The 23641-nt window shown below is 35.7% G+C and overlaps 3 protein-coding genes across 10 annotated transcripts; 2 read left to right on the forward strand and 1 right to left on the reverse strand.

Moving 5' to 3' along the window:
• Positions 1-223: 223 nt before the first annotated feature.
• LOC121266501 (ER lumen protein-retaining receptor A) lies at positions 224-4650 on the forward strand. The gene is made up of 6 exons (XM_041170344.1): positions 224-594; positions 1135-1400; positions 2433-2548; positions 3897-3970; positions 4060-4123; positions 4211-4650. The coding sequence occupies exons 1-6, from the start codon at positions 504-506 to the stop codon at positions 4245-4247; spliced, it is 648 nt and encodes a 215-aa protein (XP_041026278.1). The 5' UTR covers positions 224-503; the 3' UTR covers positions 4248-4650.
• A 2186-nt stretch (positions 4651-6836) lies between these two features.
• LOC121265626 lies at positions 6837-12239 on the forward strand. 3 transcript variants are annotated; one of them, XM_041169314.1, is made up of 3 exons: positions 6837-7264; positions 7403-7437; positions 11900-12239. In XM_041169314.1, the coding sequence occupies exons 1-3, from the start codon at positions 6869-6871 to the stop codon at positions 12003-12005; spliced, it is 537 nt and encodes a 178-aa protein (XP_041025248.1). In that variant the 5' UTR covers positions 6837-6868; the 3' UTR covers positions 12006-12239. The 3 variants fall into 3 exon arrangements, with proteins under 3 accessions (XP_041025248.1, XP_041025249.1, XP_041025250.1); XM_041169315.1 differs by lacking the exon at positions 11900-12239 and adding an exon at positions 7638-8477 and having other exon boundaries at positions 6849-7264; XM_041169316.1 differs by having other exon boundaries at positions 6851-7264; positions 11851-12239.
• Positions 12019-20781, reverse strand: LOC121265625 (protein HIGH CHLOROPHYLL FLUORESCENCE PHENOTYPE 173, chloroplastic). Of its 6 annotated transcripts, none has more exons than XM_041169311.1 (17): positions 20604-20781; positions 19193-19325; positions 18916-19077; positions 18701-18751; positions 17874-18008; positions 17678-17701; positions 17438-17549; positions 16861-16986; positions 16681-16730; positions 15710-15868; positions 15531-15626; positions 15329-15444; positions 15073-15196; positions 13985-14098; positions 13738-13818; positions 12547-12725; positions 12019-12288 (listed from the first exon to the last, which is right to left on the reverse strand). In XM_041169311.1, the coding sequence occupies exons 1-16, from the start codon at positions 20759-20761 to the stop codon at positions 12579-12581; spliced, it is 1788 nt and encodes a 595-aa protein (XP_041025245.1). In that variant the 5' UTR covers positions 20762-20781; the 3' UTR covers positions 12019-12288; positions 12547-12578. The 6 variants fall into 6 exon arrangements, with proteins under 6 accessions (XP_041025245.1, XP_041025243.1, XP_041025241.1 ...); XM_041169309.1 differs by having other exon boundaries at positions 19193-19447; positions 20604-20761; XM_041169307.1 differs by having other exon boundaries at positions 12019-12293; positions 19193-19447; positions 20604-20761.
• Between the last annotated feature and the right edge of the window lie 2860 nt (positions 20782-23641).

Here is a 23641-nt window from a genome sequence, read left to right on the forward strand (position 1 = left end):
TCTCATCTCATCTCATCTCATTATTATAACTTTCTTAAAATTTTATATAAAATATAATAAAAAATTTGATTTTTTCGAATCTTAAAATAATAATAATATTAAAAAATAATATTTTATTTTATTTTTAATTTTTATTTAAAACCATCATCTGCGATCCAGACCAGACTCGATGAAATAAGAGAACATACGATGTAACATACCGCCTTCCTCTGACCGAAAAGACCACCCATGTGGAAAAAAGCGGGGGTCAACACGGGACTCACGGGAGCCATCTCTTTCCCTGGCCGTAACAAACAAACCCGAGCTTCTAAGAAAACGCACCGTACAGGTTGGATTCTGCAAACGCCGTCGTAGACTAGATAAAACCCGTTTCCGTCTGCCACGACATTTCTACCCCCCGCCCCCGTCCCCGCCCCTAACTTCCTTTTCTCTCTCTCTCGTGCTCGCGCGCTCAAATAGCTGAAATCTAGGGCTCGAATCTTCCCGGTTTGACCTCCGAAACCATGAATATCTTCAGGTTCGCCGGCGATATGATGCACTTGATCAGCATCCTGGTCCTGCTTCTCAAAATCTACGCCACCAAGTCTTGTTCAGGTTAGTTAAATCTCTCTCTCTCTCTCTCTCTCTCCCCCCCCCCCCCCCCCCCTCCCCCCAACCTCTTTCTCATCTTCATTTCTCTCGGGAAATTGAACAAACTAATTGGAAACATTTTTTTTCCAGTACCGTATCCATCTCGGTCAAAAGAACCTTTATGTTTGCCTTGTCCCGCATTGTCGTATAGTTTGTGATCTGCCATCTTATTGTTCGTTTTTTAATCTTAATTTTCACCTTGTCCGTAAACGAATGGAAGCATTATGGTTTTTCTGTTTTATTGCTGATCATTAGCGTATAAAAATTTTTAATTTATGAAAAAAAGAAAAAGAAAAGCCTATAAAAAATGAAAATTGAGACGTATTTACATTTTTGTAATTTAATCGCTTCCTCTAAAGACGCTATACAAATTTCTTCTGACAGCTAGTTGAATGAGGTTAGTTGCAGTGATATCATATACGGCTCAGAATAACGGAAGACCTTTAAGAATGAATAAATACGCATAATTGTGATTAAGCTTGAAAATTTGGTGTACTATATCAGGGATTTCGCTCAAGACTCAGGAGCTTTACGCTCTGGTGTTTCTGACGCGGTATTTGGATCTGTTCACGGGCTTTATCTCTGTCTATAACACGGTGATGAAGCTTGTGTTCATTGCAAGCTCTGCGGCGATCGTGTGGTGCATGCGGAGGCACCGGGTGGTGAGGCGCTCGTATGATAAAGAGCTCGACACATTTCGCCATTATTTTCTCATTGCTGCAAGCTTTGCTTTGGCGCTTCTTGTGAACGAGAAGTTTACGTTTCAAGAGGTGGTTCATCGTTAACTTTAACTAGTAATCATCAGGTTCTTTTTATACTTATTGAACTCTTGATAGAATTTTTATACTTACTATACCATCAAATCGGGGGAGTTGTGATGAATGCATAATCCAAAGTTCTGGAATAATTTCCTTTTAGTTTGATTGAAGATTTTACTTCTACGCAGTGTGGTCTGGTAATGATTAATGACTAATTTGACCTGTTCTCTTGGAGGGTTTTCTCATGTATTACTTCCCTTGTCGATGAGTGGTGACCTTTTGTGATTTTAATGAGTTCCTGTAAGAAAACCAAATATAAGGTACCCATCTAAACTTTGCTAATATTTACTTAACTTTAATTGTTGATCACATCAGCTATCGTTGAAGTTTTCCATGGAGTAGGAAGGATAATGAATTATATCATTGTTAAATTAAATGTTGAAAGAATTGTGTGCATGAAAGTTTGAGAGTGTTCGATTCAATCTCTTCTTCCTCAGTGAATGAGTGGTATATGGCGCAGAGGTAGACCTCTATTGTTAGGCTTTTGGAGAGACCTTTGTTTTGAGAATTCTAGTCCATGGCAATGGAGAAAAATCCTTTATTAAAGCTTTACCTTCTTTCTTTTGCCCTGAGCTTGAAGTTTTACCCTTCTGAATTTGGGTATTGGTTTAATGACTTTACTCCTCCCCCCTTCCCTTGTGTTATTATTAATTATTTTTTAAATAAGTAGGCTTAGCAGATGGAACTTTTAGAGTGTTACTGGCTTAATCGTTTTACTGCCATACTATGGGCATTGGTGATAAGGTTTAGGGTTTAAGTGGTCACTGTGCTATCTGAATCCTTCCCGTCGCATGCAAGTTCATATTATAAATACTTGCTGAAGACCCGCTGTTACGGTTCTTTATCAATAATTTTATTTTGCAAATCCTACCTCTCCAATCAAAATTTAGTATCATGCATGCTAGTTTTTTAGTAGTTCCCCGATGGATTATCAAATCATCGAGGTGCATGATGATCTGCTTCTAATGTTGTAACATTTTGCAGATCTTGTGGGCATTTTCAATATACTTGGAGGCAGTTGCAATTCTTCCTCAGTTAGTTTTGTTACAGCGTAGCGGAAATGTGGACAATTTAACGGGGCAATATGTTTTCTTTCTTGGGTATGTGTATCTTTTTTTAATACCAGTGTTGCTTTACCTATAAAAAAAAAAAATACCAGTGTTGCTCTCAAGAATTCTCTTTGTTGTGTGGTTAACAAAATATCGCTGTGGAAGATACATCAGCTACTGCCAGCATAACTCTATGCAGTTACCTTGGAAACATACATGTTTGTATTGGACTAGGTAGTATGTATATATCTTACTTAGCACCCATGGTGATATAGGACAGCTCTAGCAAGTAAACCAAGGGAGAACTAAGCGAGTTGTACTGTTCATGAACATAGAAATGCAGTTTCTAACCACTTGGTAGCAGCTTGATACATTGTGAAGAGCTCTGTGTATATGAACATCTATGGATGTAGTGTACTTGGGCTTTGCCTTCTCTTATGAATAAAACTTCTTGATTACCTATAAAAAAAGCATCTATGGATGTAGCAGGGAAAGATATAGAAGTGCACTTATCATTATGTGATTGGCCAATATTAACTTTTCAAGAATAAAAATGTGATAGGCCAGTTTCATCATATACAATGAAACCCGTATGGATTCGTGCACCCCATGATGTGTCTTGTTTTCACCATGTAATGACTGTTTCTGTTGCTCCCTAGCTTTCTTTAAGGTGATTTATTTACTGAAAAATAAGAAAGTGGTATATTTGAGTGAATTTGTATGTGTTTGTCAATGTGTGTTATTCTCTGGGGTGTTTGTTTGTGTTTTCATGCACGTTATATTGGTAAATAAGTTCAGAGACCAGAAAACTCCTTGAAGGGGATGCACCCCACATCCTCCATAGCTATCTTGCTGGTAACTCAATGAAAATTGAACTTATATGTGGTCGTCTTGTGCTTCCATCTAAAAATGGTATGATGTCATCAGGTGGGAAAGTAGAACGAAAATAGGTATTGCAGTTGATGAGAATTCTGAACCCCTTCACCCAATCAAAAAAAAAAAAAAAATAAGAAGAAAGAAAAAAGAAAGAAGAAAAAAAATCTGAACCCCTTCAGAGCAATGCAAATCATGCAACCCTTTGCACACAACTCTCTCTCTCTCTCGCACACAACCCTTTGCTTCCCGTGCCAACCTATTTCCACATGGCATGACAAGGGTAAGAGGCCACTGGACCGGATACTCTGTGTGGTGGAAAACCTTTGGAAACGAAACTCTTGAAACTTGGATGCATGCTCAAATTAGATCCATCTAGATAATGTAGCATTTCCAAATGTGACAACCATGCCCTAGTTTTGTTCAAAATTGTGACTTATTGCTTTTAGCTGTTTTTGTTTGCCGTTGAAGTAATGTTATTGAACTTGTGGCGAGTGTACTTACCATCCATATATTCATTCTGCAGGGCATATCGTGCATTCTACATCCTTAACTGGATATATCGCCACTTTACAGAGTCTCATTTTAGTCGATGGATAGGTAAGCTATGCCTAGAATCTCAGAGAAGAACTGTTTGTCATGCGTCTTGCAGCTTGTGAGTATAATTAAATTCTTTCTTAATTTTGCAGCTTGCATCTCCGGACTTGTTCAGACAGCTTTATATGCAGATTTCTTTTACTATTACTATATTAGGTAAAGAAATCTGACACATTCTTGATGACGAACCATGCAAACAGTTTTCTACTTGATGGATAACATTAGCAATTGTTTGTTTTGCAGCTGGAAAAGCAATACAAAGCTTAAGTTGCCTGCTTGAGCCAAGCATGGAGTTTTGGAAATTTGAAGTTGGTTTTCCTAAATCACTGTTAGTGTTCATACATTAATCACATCATTGTTGGCGAAGAAGGGATGCAGGTTTCTTAGTTTAATTAAGTCGATAAACCCAAGCAGGTGGGTGAAAATTTAGCTGGCTTTAGGTGAAAATACCCATGTTATAGGCAATTGTAGAGCAGATAATAGTAACTCTATGGTTTTTAGGTGGTGGTAGTCTTTTTAAGTAACTTTTCTTGCCACTGATTTTGACTTGTAAAGATTTATTGGGAGGACACATGTGCAGACTTGGCTAACAGCAGACGTGGATGTTTGGTGCACATATGATTAAATCTGTAGTTGTTTATTTATTGTAATTGTTTGTTTTCGGCAAGATACAATTAATTAAATTCAAAGTGTTTACTGCTACCTAGAATTAGAGAAACAACAGCTGTTTGAACCCACTAATTTTGAGTGGACTTGCCGACTGTTTTTAGAGAGAGAGCATCCTTTCCATTTCTACAATGTGTATACATGGAAGTGTTTTTTTCCTCTTTCCTCCACCGGTTCAGTTTTGGTCAGATCTACTACTTTCCGGCTGCCATCAATCAACATGCTCCCCACCACCACATCCGCCAGCAGTCGATCTATTGGGACGACGCGGAGTTGCGCCAAAAAGCTCAATGAGTGGCCCTCAAGCGCGGCTTGTTTCTGTACATGTTCCTCATGCGCTGCTGCACCCCAACGCCTTCGACGGCTACACGCACATACCAGAAGATTCTTCTCGTCAAAATCTACTAGATCTGGCTTGCCTCACCTTCATCTCATCGGCGCGTGGTTGCCACACGCCACCATGACTGCGCGGGAAGGTGGATGACTGGCCGCAGATCAACCCATCTGATGTCGTGCCTTCTACTATGTTTTCGCTTTTCCTAACTAATGATCTTGGGAAAGGGACTACGAATCTTTCCAAAAAACATTTCAAGATAACAAATTGCAGTGCACCCACCACCATTATCGCTTCCAACGGAGGCACCACTGCCACCAACGGTGGTTCCATAGTTCGTATAACTTTGCGAACTGCTTATTTCCGTCTTTTAAGACGGCGTCCTCTTTGTAGGGCATGGGTAAAGACTAAGAAATTGATTCCAAAATTCTTTTTTTTTTTCTTTTTTTTTTCCACCTCTTTCGCACTGTAGTTTTTTGTACTGTGGCGTTTGTTGATGAATCTCACCCCCTCCTCATGTATTATCCTTTCTGTTTCTAATAGAAATTTGCTTGCTTAAAAAAAGAAAAAGAAAAAAGAACCCCCTAATTTTGAACATTCATGCATGAATAATTTTATCCACCATCCTCTTAATTATTATCCTTTACCATACTCTTATTTGGCATCCAATAATTAGATGATAAATAATTTTACAATCATTTAATGTCACAACATAGAATAATGAAAAGATGATGGCAGAAATGATGGTTTGTAGCCATTTCTTTCCATGTGTAGTTAGGGCTAGAGTTATGATTGGTGTTGTTCTAAGAGTTATGATACTCTCAATTTTAGATTTTGTCATTTATAATTATTTTTACTAATGTGACACATTTGAAATGGTACATGAAATCACTTAAAATATGTTATGTTAGAGTAGGTGTGATTCAAATTAATAAAATCTAAAAATCAAAGAATAATACTTCTCGTTCTAATAAAATAGGTCCCTTGATAATCGGACATTAAGATGATATTTATCTTGGTTTTGTTCCATAAACCATACATTCCCTTTCTTTTCTTGGAAGATCTTAGGCGTATTTAAAACCAAAACACACCATTTAGGTCCCCCAAAACTTAGGCGGATCTATTATGTTATATGGAGCAGACATAAAGAGCAATGATAGGATTATAACTCATACACAACTTTAATACAACTAGAATTAAAAAAATAATTTTTTCATTTTAACTCAAACTTATCCTGATAATGAATGGTTCCAAAACTCACTTTTTTTTTTTTAAAATTATATTAGCTAGTTTAGGATGATTATTGGGGCTTCCAATTTTTTAAAATATTGTATTGTGTAACTGTTTAATATATACAATATGCTTATTTAGTAACAAAAAAAAAAAAAAAAAAAAGTCCATGAAATAGGTCACAACTCCACACATGCATATGTGCTTCTATGTCCATTGTCTTCTACACTATATATTAAAAAGAAGAATAATGTTAGTATGTCCTCTCATTTTGTCTCCTCATTTTGACTGTTTATATATTTAATTTTTTTAATTATTAATTAAAGAAGTGACTATTAATATATTGATATATTTTTTTAATTTTTTAAAAATATTTAAAAATGTTTAAAAAATATGAAAAAAAATAAAAATTTATCTAGGCGGCACACCAGCCGTCACTACTGGACGTTAACCTAGCATCACTGATTAAAAGAAATGTCCACCAAACACAGCCACATGTGACAAAATAAAATAATAGGTAGGTTTCCAAATTTCCAACTTCCAGCCATTATTTAGCTGAGACATCGAAAGAAGAATCTCCTATAATGCTAACCAGTACCCACGACCTCTACATGATTGCATTACATCCATGCACGTCCTTATCATGGTTTCCACCTTTATGTTGGCCTCTTATGTCTCTCTTTTGTCAATCACAAACCTCCTGTTTTCGTTATCTTATATTATATGCTCCCGACGTTGGCTTATTATTGATTCAAGTTTGTCAAATGTCCATTCCCGAAAGCCTATTTTCTTCTTCGCCTTCGCCTTCGCCTTCTTTGCCTCAGACCTCTTCTGGGAGAGTTGAACTAGTTTCCAAGTTTGTATCGGATCGACTTGTTCAGAAGTTTTATGATGTGTCTGAATTCGGCTTTGATTACGAGCAAAGTGGATTGTGGTCTCCTCCGGTCCAGAGGACTGTGTTCATGAGCTCCTCTGGGAAAATATTCACGGAAGCAGATATTCTGTCAAAACTCAGAAGCGCATTGCAGAGGCATCGTCGTGGAAGGAAACACAGACTTTGTTTCAATGTATGAAGCTGTACTTATTCCTTCCTCGATCTCTCTTTATTATTTCTTGAGAGAGAGAGAGAGAGAGTCAGTGATTAGGAGCTAATTTCCATTTTCCTTTTTCAGAACTTCTGATGCATAAAGCTTCTTGTTTTGCAGGTATTGGTTTGCTGCTTCCGAGTGAGATGTTCAAGGTAACCCTTGTTTCCAGGAACGATTGTAAATTAACAAGTAAAAAATACAACAAAAAATGCTTTTTTCTGTGTAAGTTTCTTAATTCCTCTTGGTTTGGCGATGTAAATGTTATTCTTTTTGATAAATTTTGTGCATCAGCTTAATAAAATCAGGAATAATAATTAAAAAAAAAAAAAAAAACAAATATCCATACCATCAGTGAATTGAGCATGTCTTAGCTTACTTTGGAGCTACTACAACATTACCATTCCCTCTCACCTGTCCCACCTTCTCAGTTTGTTCAACAATTTCCTCTTGGTGGTGATCATGTAAATGCTACATTGCTCTAAGTGTAGAAATGCTGAGTGGTGTGAATGGGTTAGGTAATCCAGTCCGAGTAAAATGTTCATATAACACAGTTGAATCCAAATTAACAAATGTAAGAGTTTTTGGTTAAGGGAACATGCCATTTCAACATATTATATGTAGTCTTTACGAGAGAGTTTTGCGTGTTTTTAGACTCTCAATTATCAGAAGTCCAAAATATATACTTTGTGAGCTCCTTTTAGGTCTTTTTTAATCTAATTCTTTTATGTTTAGAAACCAACTCATTTGCCTGACTTTCTGAGTCTGGAAAGTCGAGCTCTCTGCTTTTCCAAGTACCGCTTGATGTCATAATACGACTTCTCTTACACTATCTTTGTTTATAAGTGCCTTCAAGAAATAAAGGGTCTTAACTTTTGTAAGATACTAAAAAACAACCCTTAAAAGATTAGTCTTGCAGAGACCAAATTAAACTGCAAACCACTTAAACTAGCATTAGGAGCCTTGATGTGAATTTTCATTGTCAGTGGCAGATATTGTCAAGAACAGTCAAGCTATATATAAATTCTGTCTTCATTTGTTGTTTCTGCACAAAGCTAAAATTGCAAGCTGGCCTTAAGCTTTCAAAACTGAATCCAAACGGTAACATGTGGGCGCTTAAAGGATCTGTTAGGATAATATGTGACACGATTTGTTAACTCAATACGAACACGACACGATAAAAGTGGGTTTGAGTTTGACCTTAACAAGTTCAGGATAAAACGAGTTGATCTGTTAAGACAAGATTGCTTAACGGGTCAACCTGTTATAACCCGTTAAGAAAGTTTAATTTACATTTATACCCTTAGACCTAAAATTAAAAAATTAAAAAACCCTAACCTAGTAACCCTACGGCCCTCGAATCCCTCAATTTTCTCAAATCTCAACTACTCAATAACATTAATATTTTACAATGTGTGTTTATCATATTTGGAATTGTAATTTTAATATTATTACAATGCGTGTTTATCATATTTCTGTAATTGTGTGTTTATCATATTTGGTACTGTTGAGATTTTAATGTTGGTATTTTTATTGTTTGGATTGTAATTTTAGACTTGTAATTAGTTTTTTATTTTTTTTATAGATATTGTTTATATTTTAATATTTATATAAAATCAATCAGGTCAAATAGGTTAAAACGGGTTTGTTCAATCCATTAACGTAAAGGGTTGAAACGAGATGGGACGGGTCGGGTCAATCTATTTCATATTCACTAATGGGTAAAAATAGGTCATGTTAGGGTTTTAGATTTTGACACGAAATTCTTAACGGGTCATGTTCGGGTTGACCCTTTAAGTATAATATACATGTCTTGACATGACGTGAATACGACCCGTTAACACGATTTGACATCCCCGATTTGGCACTTATTTGTTTAGATATGAAATGATCACCATACTCAAGAGGATTCCCAAAGCTCAAAGCATTTCAGAAGTCACTGCAAGATTCAGATTTACAATCCACTTCCCCACTTCTCTCCGTTACTACCATCCACATCTCTTGGATTCGAAACCACTTGTCACAAAGGGTACTTTGGAAACCATTAATTTTGAGAGGAACACATCTCCCGAAACAGAAGTCAATTAAGACATGAAACTTTGAGGGTCCTACAGTCCTACTAATTGCAAATCTGCATAGGCAAACTGTTGCATACAAAAACAAAGGGAACAATATCCTGACGTATCTGCATACAGAAAGACCACGATTTGTCACTTGTCTTGCATGTGGGAAATGTGCATCAGACTTCTAAGATCAGCTGCTGCTGAAGCATCCTAGCTTTTTACAGTCCAGAGTTCCTTCTCCGAGGTACCAGCTGCCTTCTTTTAGTATAACAAGGTGAGTGAAGTAAGAATGCAAAAGAACAGTTTTTAAATGAACCCAACGACTTCTCTTCTTTCACACCTTGAGATATAAATATATATATATATATAAATATATATATTCCATTTCTCAGTTGGCAAAGGTTCCTCGACTTTGCAGTTAACTTGAAGATACGAGATGCCAGTATAGATGCTGAAAAGAAATCTGAGATTTCTGAATTCCAGTCTCAAGACCTTCTGTCCAACTTTTATAAAGACAAACACTAATCCACTTGTACTCTCGTTTCTTTTTCTTTTTTTCTTTTTAATTTTTTATTTGTCCTTTGTGTTTTGCTTCTGTTCTTTTCTTTCTGGTTCGTTTGATTCTGTGTTTCAACTATGGATGCAACATTTTCGCACAGTCGTTATCATTACCAACCAGTATGTCCCCCCAGCCCGGCCTCATGCATGCTCACAGGCCTTTCGCTCTTGCATTCCACCCAATATTTGGGTAAGCCCCGAACGTGGAATCACTTGCCCCAGAAGGGGGAGGGGGTGTGAAAGAAAAAATGTCAGAACCCATCACAAGGCGATGAAGACCTTTGTCTAGCTCTAAAAAATATAAAAAGAACCGCGTGATTTTGATATCATTGCATCATATGATGATCGGATGAAAGGGAATGGAGTTTTTTTCTTCAACCAAAACGTCACAATATAAGAAGGGTAGATTAAAATAAAGCGAAGCACTTCACAACGGTCAGGTTGCAAATCTCACAAAAACAGCCTTCAATTCATCTCAAGCTACGTAGGAAAAAACACTCAAAGAGAAATACACTCCACCACAGAGAATCAATTCGTATGTGCTCCCATTTCTCATTTGCACCGTCATCTGCCCTCTCTTCGTCGCTGCTTTCATCTTCTCCTACCGTTGTCACCAAGCATCTCCATCGCGGCATCGCCCGTCATCTCCACCGTCACCCATCTCTATCACCGACCTCCCCCATATTTGTTGATCATCTCCATCAAAACCCAATCAAACCAAAATCAACCCACAATCAAACCAAAATTCACAATCAAACCACAATCAATCCAAAATCAACTCACAATCAAATCATAATCCATTCAAAATCACAGTGAAACTTATCTCAAATCCGCAATCTCAGATCATCAAGTATAAAGAATAAGCTCAAAATCACAGTGAAACCCATCGCAAACCCGTAATCTCAGTGACATTGGGTTGATGCCAGAAAGACGTCGATAGCAGCACTAGGTAGAGAATCTCGTCGGCGGTACTAGGACGGTCAAGATTAGGGGCGGGTAGTGAGGAGAGTGGCGGAAAGGGTGGCTTCGGTGCGAGAATCAATTAAGAGGGAGGGGATTCTGGCGGAGAGGGGGCTCGAGTTCCTCGTGCGACGACGGAGAGAGGGGCAATGGTGGTGGTGGTGGTGAGTGCAGTTGTTCTAGTGGAGAGGATTTTGTGGGAGAGAATGAAAGCCAAATCGTCTGAGTTCGTGAGAGAGAGAGAGAGAGAGAGAGAGAGAGAGAGAGAGAGAGAGAGAGAGATTCTGATGTAGTGCTAGTCTAGGATAAGTGTGGTGGAAGTCTTAGGTGTTGCTATGTGATTGGGAGGCTATTATTTGACTAAAATCAGCCCGACCAATCTTAAGGAATTCTCTAAAATAAAAAGAGCCAGCTCTTGTAACACCTTACACACCCTCTTTGTGGCCTAACTATTGAAACAAAACCTTTTTTCAATAAAAAAAAAAGGCGAGGGGAGAGGGAGGGAAACAAGGGTTGGGTCTCTCTACTTAATCTCTCATGGGGACCAAGACAGGAACTGATGCAAGCACTCTTTCAAGATAGACATACATTATAGTTTAACCACATTCCACCGAAGACATTATAATCTCGTTTATTTTCACAACTCCTCACAACTCAACTCATTTAATCATTACAATTTTTTCAAATTTTACGCAGAATAAAATAAATAATTCAACTTTTTCAAATCTAAAAATAAAAATAATATTAAAAAAATATATTCTAGCAATATTTTATTCAACCTTTTAACTTTAATCTCAACTCATCTCATCTACGAAAATAAACGAGGCAGCCAGTGGGCAGGAATAATGAGTATGAGTTTCATGTTCTTAACATGATGCCCGTGAAGAGTTAATACTAACTCCTTACTACAACAGACAAACTCCTGGTTAATCCGACGTTGGCCAAGTACCTATGCTCAAACGGTGCTAAATTTTTTTTTTCTTCCAGAGCTTAATTCTCACTTAAGTGGAAACGGAATGGCTATACTGGCTTCCAGGGTTATGCAGGGGAAAAGAAAAGCATGGAAAGTGGAACGAGCTGCAAAAACCGGACCTGAGATGAAAATGCAGACTTGGAACAGGAAAGTCAGGCGAGTGACTTGAAAAGCCTAGGGACTAACAAAAGAAGAACTTGGCGTGTTATTGCTCAGTATGAATGTAAAACATGTTTCCATTTACTTGCTTGTTAATTAATGTAAGTATACATCCATGAACAGTGTGCAAACCCTTTTGAATGCCAGTTTGTGTTTTCCACTATTTATGTGAAGGATCTACGACTATACATTGTCATTGCTTGAGAGCAAAGCTAAGATATGCTATATTTTCTTTCCATGCTTACATGCTCTTCAGAAACCTCGCCCTGTTTGCTCCCAGGTGTTGAATATACCTGCATTGATCAAGAGTAGTATAGGTGTTGTAGTCAAAGAGTACCTTAATCTACTTTGCTGGGTTTGACTAACTATGATAACATGCACCAAGAAATTATCTGCCTGACTCAATACAATGTTCTGTGAGCCACCTGATAATTTTTGTGTGTAGCAAATGGAAGTGTAAGAACTAAAGATTTCATTCTCAAATCCTAGTTAAGATTTGGATCAAAGACTCTGCATAATAAATAACTATATAATCACTCCACAATACTTACAGTTTAGAAATCAGAGCAGCTAACATTCATTATCACACTGGAACGGGACTTTCTTCAAGGATTTCTCTCCCCGTAATGCCATCCTTTAAAGTTTTGAAATATTCATTGTAGTCCTTCTCTGGTGGCGGGTTTTCAGGGTCCACTGTGAAAGGTTCACTAAATGGAATGACACTTTTAACCTGCAGAGGACACAAATGTACCCAACAAAATCCAAATCTACAATTAGAAAGGGACCAAAAACATACCTTGGGCAGCTGTGTTCACAAGTAAAACTTGTTTAAGCTCAAGAGTAAAATAAGAGAGCATCACAAACTTAGATATTCTCACACTTTCAGTTCATGTCATAAACAGTCATCTTTTAATCAACTTTTAGTGAAGGAGTTCCAAGGTAAAATGTTTGTGTATATGTATGTACATGAGTGTATTTATAAATATTCCTTGGTAAAAATTGCCAAAGTTGGAACTGGCTGCACTTGTCTTGTCTACTGGTAGTGGAAATCTAAAGTGAACGTGTAACTGCAAAAGGATTTCCAATTTTCCAGCTTTTTCTGTAAATAGAGGGATCTGCGATCCATTTTCAAAAATTTTCAGAAGACCATTCCTTAGTTTCCCAATAAAGTGCAATAGTAAACCCTCAAAAGTAAATTTTATCATTTATGTCAGGATGATAAAATTCCCACCATGAGTCAGTCAAATTACTAAAGCACATAAGGATGATTATCATAGGATGGATGTTACAACACTTCGAGCTTGAATTCTGATCATTTAAAAAATTCTGCAACCTGTTCTCTAATATGAATGTTGCGATCAGAAATTACTATCATAAATGTCGTCTAAAGTAGTGAGAAAACAGAATCAGAACCAGCACACCCTTATCTTTGAAAGTGCTTACAAATGAGCATGCCTTTTAATTTGTATATACATACCTTGAAATGATTGGAGGGAATTGGGGGAAGACAAGGAATAAATTACAAGATTTCTGATTATATTACTTTATTACAGTGTGGTTCTGTGGGAAAGATTGCATACAAACTGCAAGAATTCCTAGTAAAACTTGATCTTTATCAATATGTTACATGCTAATAATCATTCACATCCCATACTACAAAAACCAGGATGACAATCACTAAAAATATTTAATAGTATATACAATGTTTATATGCCAAAAATAAAGGGGAGCACAAGTAGTACCTCAAATGTCTTGTCACAAGCGTATGTGCTTTCCAAAGCAGCAACACATATACGAGCAACCTCTTCCCTTGATACCTTACCCTGCATGTATTAGATAGGCAACAGAATCATCTTTAGAGATTGGAGCCTTGGAGGTTCAACCAAAAGCCCAAAAGCTCAATTCCACAGCAAGTGCTGCTTATAGAACCCTCCTGTTAAATATTTTAACTTAAGTAGTAAAACCTGAGATATGAGTGAAAAGTCATACTGTTATATTGTCTCCCTGGTCGAAAATGAGATCTGCCCCAGCAGGCTCCTCAGTCAATGCGCATGGCCTAATGATTGCATACGGCATTCCACTTTCCCGTATTAAATCCTCCCCCTATCAAGGAATTGTCAAGTCTAAGAAAAATGGCGAGCAAACATTTAGATTTCACACTATGTAACTATGGCTTACAAATAAAGTCTTGGACCATTGTCTATTTTATGATCAATAAAATTTTGTTTACCAATTAAAAAAAACAAAGTGAGATACAATATGGCCTAAGGTACTAGGAGAAGAATCACATGGCATCACGTTAATTTGAAGCTGAAATTCTTTCTTATATTTTCCTTATTTCATTTCTTCTCTATTCATAGAACTGGCATAAGTTGAGCTTCAGTGATTTTTGCGTGCATGTAAAATGTGTTTCTTTTCCACCTTAATTTGATCAATCAAATTTTGCACCATGTTTGAGTTATATTGATCATTGGTCAAATTTAACTCTCTGATTTTACTATAATGAAGCTTCTCCAGTCCATATTTATCTTATCACTTCTGTTTGTGAAGAAAAGGTCAATAACATTGAAACTTTTAATTGTCAGTAACCCATATGATCACAAGTTTAATTCACTAACTTGATACAGCTCATATACAATTAACATGCACAGGTCCACCAATGTTCAAGAAACGTATAGACTTTTACTTTTCAATTAACTATATGCAATTATAAGTGCAATCTTGTCACTAAGTACAATGCATATCAACCTGCATTCATTTAGTGATCTTTTATACCTAGACACATCTCCATAAAGAGATCAATTCCCAGTATTTATTTTTAGTATAAGAATGTCTACCAAACTGAAAGAAACTAATTAATATTTCTATCTTCTTTATATTACAAGTCATTTAATCAGGTAAAAGGCTCGACTCATCAACCCATGTACCATGACTTCAGGCAGCTTAATGAATAGTCTGAATTTTAAAATTCAAGGCTCTAGCAGCAGTAGGGCAATATCTAAAAATGCATTAACCCAGAGGACTGTAACACAAATGATTCTGTCTTTACTTAAAAGCTTGCAGCATTAGTTTTAAACCTTCAACTTGAATGTGAGAATAAAACCCAATTCCTTGTTCAAGCGGACAGCAGGAGGTTGTTTACTCAGATCCAGTCCAGGCCTCCCAGGTCGGGTAACTCCAGCCGAGCCCACATGTACAAACCTACAAGTAACCCATAAAAAAGAAAGAAATCCCAGAAAAAAATTGCATCTAGCAGACCAAGTATATTAAAGCATATAAATAATCACTATGATACTAATATTATAAAAGATCTAATGGAAAGTACAGTTAAACCTTGGACATATGGGATCCTTTATATACGTCCGAATGCTTGATACAGGAAGTTGAAATGCACCTTCCACAAAAGTTGGATTCAATCTCCCATCATACTCAAACTTGCTGAACATGAGCTGCAGTGATTTGGATACTTCATTAATAACAAATTTAGAAAACCATGAAGCAGAATATAGACAAACAGTGATAAACAGAAGCATGCCTGCAATGATACAATATTGGTTGGGTCAAAGGGTGGGGCATCTGATACAGTTCGTGCTCGAAATATAGGCCTCAAGGAAGAAAATGGCAAGCGTATCTGGGTGTGAAAGGGAACCACAGCTTGTTAGTAGTGATTATCAAGCATAGCCATTCGATCAAGGGGTTTATAATGTCACTCACTGACTGCCATTGGCCTGCTACAGTGTCAAAGCCTGCCGTATAACCAACAGTGTCCCAATCACTGCTAGTGCGAACAATCATTTTGTACCTGCGACCGTCACCTTTAAGGCGAAGCTCCAAACCATCATATGCAGAAACATCTTCTGGGACTGACAAATTCTGAAAACCAAACAAATGACTCTCTCTTTATATAAGAAATGGATTCATAAATTGGTGCATCCCAAAAGGTCTGGAACACAAGCCAAGAGAAGAGAGGAGAAGAAGAAGAAGAATTGAGGGATATCCATTGGGTAGAAAATACAGGAAGATCCGGCACAGCAAGGCTTTTGGTGGTTTTTTCAAATCCTCATACAACAACGGGTGCAAACTTCATTAAGAATAGAATGGATCTAATCCATAAGGACCCAAAGTAGAAATTTGGCAATTACGTGATCTCATCTGATAGCCTGACAACAAGAGCCCAGATCCTTGAGAAAAAAAAAAAATCACCCACCAGGTGGGTGTAACAAAAACAAAGTCTTTTGATATGATTGAATCATAGATAGTTCTAAGGAAAGCAGATCCACAGGGAAAACAACCTCCATGTGTGCTAAGAAAACAATTATGGTCCATAGAGCCATGCAGATAACAAAAACTAAATGAACTGAGTAGCCCAGAGAAACATCCAAAATTTCATGTCAGCAACTCATGAAAAGGTTGTTAGAAACAAAAATTCATTGAAGATATGCTTGAACCTTAAGTGCAATCATGCATTCCATTTCTTTGAAACATTTGATACCATTAATGAAAATTACGAAAATCTCACATCTCGATCATCTGAATAAATTCACTGACACTTCCAAGAGAAATAAGAAGTAAGCTCATTTCCAATGCCATCGAAGACCATTTATCAGAATATATGTTGAATTAGACCACAAGAAGGATAATCTCACGGGGGTACGGAGAAGTCAAGATAAGTCATTGCATTTTACCCTTGTTCTGATACTGGTAAAGCCACCATTGTTAGCAGTGGAGACAACACCTGGGAGATACACAAAATACTAACGAAATGAATAAATCAAAGCATTTGGAGATGGATAGTTAATCATGCTTAAGGATGCAAGAAAACATAAAACAGAGAAATGTGGGTGGAAGGGGCTGCAGGAACAAACCTTTGAAAAGGCCAGTTGGTCCACCAATTTCGCTGCCTATTGGGTCAATTTGAAATGTGCTTTCACTAACTCCTCCCATTACAACATCATCTAGAGCACCCCAAGCGAGTTCTCTAGAGTTATTATCTGCAAAATTGGGGTAGGAGAACAAAAATCTTAATCACAGAACATATTCCTATATCAAACAGGTAATGAGCAATGACAGTAAAGATTTGGTCTAGTTGTAAAGCACTGATGAAATGTATTGATTGATCTGTTGTAGTATGAAACAATATTAAAAAGACAATAAAATTATAAATTCGGTGCACAAACGACCATGTTATAAATGGAATTTTAATACAAATTTTGTATGCGATATATAACTTCATGAACTTTTCTTCTCATTACGCCTCTTGCTGGCGTACTTAACATGGACTTGAATGCCATGCAATGCCCCCCCACCCCTTGCCATCCCTTACTCCCCTTTTCCATTATTTGTTTTTCCTTTTCTAAGCTTCGTTTTTATTTTACTCTTATCTGCATGATAAAGTACTTGCGCAAAATGCAACAGCTTGGTGCTAGATCAATGATTGTGTACCTTCAAATCCAAAGAGTAGTTTTCCCTTTTGAAGTCCAACACTCCCTTTTACAGCATTGATTAAATTTTTCATTCCAATGTATTCCACCATTTCAGGAGAATCACCTTTTATCTGTTCCCAACAATCAAAAGAGGCCTCATTGTTATCAAGAGCCAGATGTTTGCATAGCTCACAAAGGAAAAACAATTGAACTTCCAATTCGAGGAAAATCAATACAAAACAGGCAATCAGTTCACCACCTCCGGTTCAAAGAACTTGATTCCCTGTAGACAAGAATTGGTATTGAGTTAGAGAAAAATCAAAGGTAAAAAATATAGCAAGCATACAACTTCCATTATTGAGAAGCCAACAAATTGGTGGATAGGCAAACTCTCCTACAACTATGCGTGAAACTATGGGTTTTCACTACCATCTTCCAAGTTTTCACAAACGTACTTGGCTGTATTTTGCCCTGTCAGGAGTGTCCCCTTCCTTTGGACCAACAATGACAGAAACGGCATTAATAACTTTCCTCACTCCTTTGAAGTACTCAGGGACCAGAGTGCTCTCCTTAGTAATGTCTCCAACAATCTGAAATTTGTAGAAAAAGGCACAGTCATAAGCATGTAAAGTAAGGGATGAAAACACAACCAAGTTTCATATAACCAACTTATTATGTACAATCATGTAATGGAAACATCTTGGCAGGGTTTGTTGAATGAAAGAATCTGAATATACTCCACCTGAGAAATGACGTCAACTATTTAATATACTAGGCACTCCACATAAAATAAATTAGTAAAACAATAAATAATTAAAAGCTCACAGACAAAATCAGGACAGTCACAAACAGTTTGATTAATCAATTAGATATTGTGCTATGAAGCATCTGCTTTTTCAGAGAATGTACTGATTACAGTTGAGAGTACAAAGAATCATATTTTCTAAATAATTAATTTCTTCCACCCAAGAAAGAGTCGCACAATCAGTTACTAACATCAATTGAGACTGGGAAAGAATTCAGAAACTTCCAAAGTTGACATGTATACATTTACTCATAAAGACGGGAAAATAGAGGCAAAATTCAGAAGTACATTCTTTTTAGATAGGTAATGTACAGAAAACATACATCCTCCAGACTCAATATGAGTAGGCCTGTTTAGGCCTGCTTATCAAAAACTGACAACCAAAAATGCCCAGGAATGCATGCTTCGCTCAAAGTAGTAAATGTGATCAATCAGTTAGGAAGAGAAATTTTATGCAGTAGCTACTAGCTAGCTCACCAAGTCAATATCTGGGCTGAACATCTTTCTTGCCTTCTCTTCATTTCTGACCTAAGAAATTGTCATACAAAAATGGGGATATATAATAGTCAATGACTACTAAAAATCTTAAGAGCATATTGGAAATTTTTCTAAATGAAAAATGCTACAATGGCTTGCAGCACTTTCAGCTAAGCATGCATTACAAACACATTAGAAGGTAGGAGCAGAAATACCAATACTCGGACTGGCAATCCTTTCTTCTGTAAGATGTTGACTACTCTTCTACCCACACCACCAGTAGCTCCAGCTACCAGGACAATACCAGAAGTATCCATGGCCTTTACTGGTTCACTAGGTGATGGGCTGGATAGTTTCTCAATCAGAAATTCAAAGAACTTCACAACTCCCAAAAATTGAATTCTTGTTAGTAAATACCAAAAATAAATTCTTGTTCAAACAGGCAAGATAATGTTAGAGGCAATCAAAATTGGAATAGACACCATGTCTAACCTTGGCAGGAGATGGGGGTCCATTAAAAAAATATAAAGTTTTTAAAAATCTGCCAAAGTCCCAACTCTGCTTTCCAGCTTCTGCTGATACAGTCTTGTTATTTGTTCTTGAAGAGAGAGAAGCTAAGCTTTGTCTGTAAACAAAGGACTTCGGTTTGTCATTAAGTTGAAGAAACGGTTTAGGTAGTGGAGAGGACAGTAACCGAGGATGGAAAGATTTGTTCGAAAATTTTCTACCGAAAGGAGATGAAAAGCCCTGCAGTGTCAATTAATTGAGCCATGCAAGTTAAACTAATCGCAAATTCAAAGATGTTGGCATGTGAAATATCATCTGAAACAGATATACTTATGCAATAAAATATAGTAAAGGGATAAATATGGAGAATCTACATAAAAACATCTTTATGTTTTTCATTCTCAAAAGTGTCATGGGAAGTATTTTGGCTGGAACTCATCTATCATTTTTCAAGGACTCCGTCACAAACATCGAAGACCATTTACAAATAGATGAATGCCCAAATTAACCAGAAAATACGGAAATAATTGGGCAACATATTGAAGAACGATTTGGATGTACTTCGCAATGGATATTTTTCTCTAAAGCGGCATAATATCAATTATAGAAAGAAAAGAAAATAAAGAGAGGATATTTTTTTTTTATATTCAAGCTATAGTCAAGAAATTAAGAGATGCCTTAAAATAGTAATCAATCGGCTGCCTAGAATTGAGCATGAAACTGAACACAGTACGTTCTTATAACGGGTACTTGAAATGTGAAGATCAGATTACTAATAATGTCAGATTGAATGCTCCAGGAGAACTAGTTGAATACTGCAGCAACACTTCTACAACACAAAGCAAACATTGTTTGTCTCCAATCGACACAACGTGTAAAATATTAATTGCTGATAGATTACAAACCGGCTCAAAAGAAACATCATCCATATCGTTAAGACAGCCTCTAACCCACCCTAGTCTCTCTCAAGAAATCCCAAACTACAAAACATACCCATTCAATTCACTCATCATCCTTCCACATGTAAACATTTCATGAATACATTATATACAATAAAATACCAAACACAAGTTAGCTGTGTAGGCTCATAGCGTACAATATATGCACATCAAGACCATCCAAACTCTAAAATTTAACTTCCATATCTCGTGGTCCGGTCGGACGGAAACTAAAAGACTCTGATTTGCCTAACATAAAAACAAATGGCAATGTTTTCACACACAAGCTGTTTTTTTTAACGTTTTTCCTAAGAGTAGTTATACCACAAAGACTGCAACTTTGAGTTTTCGACCTTCATGTGAAGTGGGAGATACTTAAACGGTACAAGAGAACAAGGAACATGAAATTCCTTCCAATTTATTGATTTTTTTTTAAATCTTTTTGGGTGTGGGGTTACCTGAACGTTGAGAATAGAGGAAGACAGAGACGACGATACTTGCATAGAACAACATTCCATCGTTTTTCAGAGAGAGAGAGATAGAAAGTGCGGTTTGGGAAACTGATATTTGAAGCAGAGGAGTAAATATAGACCACACACAACCCCGACAGTCTCATACGCACGACACACCCCACGCTCTCTTTAAACTGCAGTTTGAGATAAAATTATTTTACATGTATTCTTGGTTTTAATTTTTCTAAAAGTGGTATATAATTTAGATGTGTAACCGATCTAATTCGGTTTGATTTTGGACAAAATTTATGATCGAATCGGTATATACCGATTTTGTATTTTTCAAAACCGATTACGCACCCGGTTATTCTCCTAAACTGGTACTTCCGATTTTACCGGTTTCCGGTCCAATTTTCTGATTTTTTTAAAATATAAATTTCACAATTTGTCATTAAAAATTTGTTTATAAAAAAAAGGTGATTTAAAAATATCTGTTTTATACTTTTATTAATATATTAGACTATATAATAGTATTAATATTAGACTATTGGTATAGTTATAAGTTATATATTAGTATTAGTTATAAACAATATATTTACTATTAGTATTAGTTATAAACTTTTAGTAATTTAGTATTAACATTTTATGTAATAATTTATAAATTATAATAAGAAATTATTTCATATATGAATATATATAATTATATATATTATATATAAAAATTTATAATTATACATAATATATAAAACTTATATATAATAATATATATATATAATATTTTGTATAAAACTTATATATACAATAATACAAATATTATTTTTTATATATATTTTTTATCAACCGGTCCGGTCCGGTCCGAAAAATCTTAAAATCGGAACCGGCCGGTTTTCACATTTTAAGAACCGGTCCCGGACCGGATCGGTTCAAAATCGATAAAATCGGTCCAGTCCGGTCCAGATCAGTTTTTCGGTTGAATTTACACCCCTAGTATATATGATTTAAAAACTTTTTAACTAGTATCGAGGACCATGGTAACATTTCAAATTACTCATGCCAAGATATAAATTACTCATGTTATGATAAAAAAGACAAAAGAATATTGATGATAAAAAGATAAAAATTCACAAAAAAATAGGATGAATAAACTTTATTTTCTTTTTAATTTTTTATTGAGAAATTGATGTCATTTTTGGCAACAGAGAGATACTGAATTCACATTAATATATGAGAAATATTGAAAGATGTGAGAATATTACAAATTTAATGGTAGTTATATTTAAATGATATAGAGAAGTTGATATACGATGTATAGTAAAAGTTAGCTAAAAAAGAAAAAGTGAGTTTGATATATGGTATATTTTGTTCTTTAATGCCTCGTTTGGTTACGCAGTTCAGATGAGATGAGATGAGATATTTTAAATAGTAGTGAAATTTTTGAGTTAAAATAAAATGAAATGGTTTGTAAAAAAGTGTATGTTTGGATAGTGAGATGAGGTGAAATAATTTTAACTTTTTAAGAATTTGATAAAGTGGTGGACGCCACAAATTATTGAGAAGTATTTAATTAATGGATGGAAATATTATGAATATATTAAAAATAAGGAATATATATTATTAATTTAAAAACCCATAAATATTTTGACTTTTCCAAAATATATTTTTTGTAGTTGGCTGTAATTATTTCAATATTTTCAAATATGATCGCATTTTTTTGTTAAACAAATTATTCTAATTATGATCTACTTATTATATTATATTTTACAAAATTCGAAATATGTTTTACTAATTATGCTCGATTTGGATACGCAGATAAGACTCAAACAATCTCATCTCAATTGTACAACTTATTTTATCTATGTATCTAAACGCTCATTCAACCATGTTTTAACTCATCTCTGCATTCTATATACTGTGCATTAATGTAACAATTGCTTTTCACCGCCCATTTGACATAAGACCGTGATCTCCTGCACCTCAAATCCCAATAGTCAGCACGACAACGCGTGCACCTAACAATTGAAGGTGGCTGCAAGTTTGGGATTTTATTAGAAAATTCGAAACTAAAAAATTGGGGAAAAAATAACTACCACATTTTTAATATATATAATTATCTATTAAATTTTTTTATTTTATTGTAATATATAATAAGAAAAACATATTTCGAATTTCGTAAAATATAGTATAATAAATAGATCATAATTAGAATAATTTTGTTTAACAAAGAAATGTGATCATATTTGAAATGAGTAGTGTTACATATACTTACACTTTTATTTACAATTTTATTTACAATATTTATTTTGTTAGTTTTCTTTTGAATTTCAAATTTCATGATTTTTAGCATATCAATAACTGATATTTGGAGAAGTAAGTTTTTTGTAAGTTTTTCTTAAGTGCATTTAGCATTTTCTATTTGAAAATATTGAAATAATTACGGCCAACTACAAAAAACATATTTTGGGAAAGTCAAAATATTTATGGGTTTTTAAATTAATAATAGATATTACTTATTTTTAATATATTCATAATATTTTCCATCCAATAATTAAATACTTCTCAATAATTGGTGGGACGCATCACTTTATCAAATCTTTAAAAAGTTAAAACCATTTCATTTCATCTTAACTTAAAAGTCTCACTACTATTCAAAATATCTCATCCGAACTGCGTAACAAACGAGACATTAAAGAACAAAATAGAAAAACCATTGAGAGTACTATGATAACAATAATGTAGTTGTGTAACAGTGTTATACAAAAATGTTGAGGGAAAAATTAGTTGATTGGCATATTCTTGTGAAAACTTGTGTAAAATTGAGTTGTAACAAGTGTTGAAGCAATGTAATATGAAAAAGACTGAAGTGTGCTCAACATGGCTCAACTGGCGCTCGAGCGGGACCTTCCAGAGAGGTTCGCTCGACATGCGCTCGACTCAGCGCTCGAGCGGAACCAATACAGAGTGATTCGCTCGATGTGCGCTCGACGCAGCGCTCGAGCGGAACCATACAGAGAGGTTCGCTCAAGGTGCGCTCGACGCGGCGCTCT

This window comes from Juglans microcarpa x Juglans regia, chromosome 5D, assembly GCF_004785595.1.
Source record: "Juglans microcarpa x Juglans regia isolate MS1-56 chromosome 5D, Jm3101_v1.0, whole genome shotgun sequence".
Taxonomy (NCBI): Eukaryota; Viridiplantae; Streptophyta; class Magnoliopsida; order Fagales; family Juglandaceae; genus Juglans; species Juglans microcarpa x Juglans regia.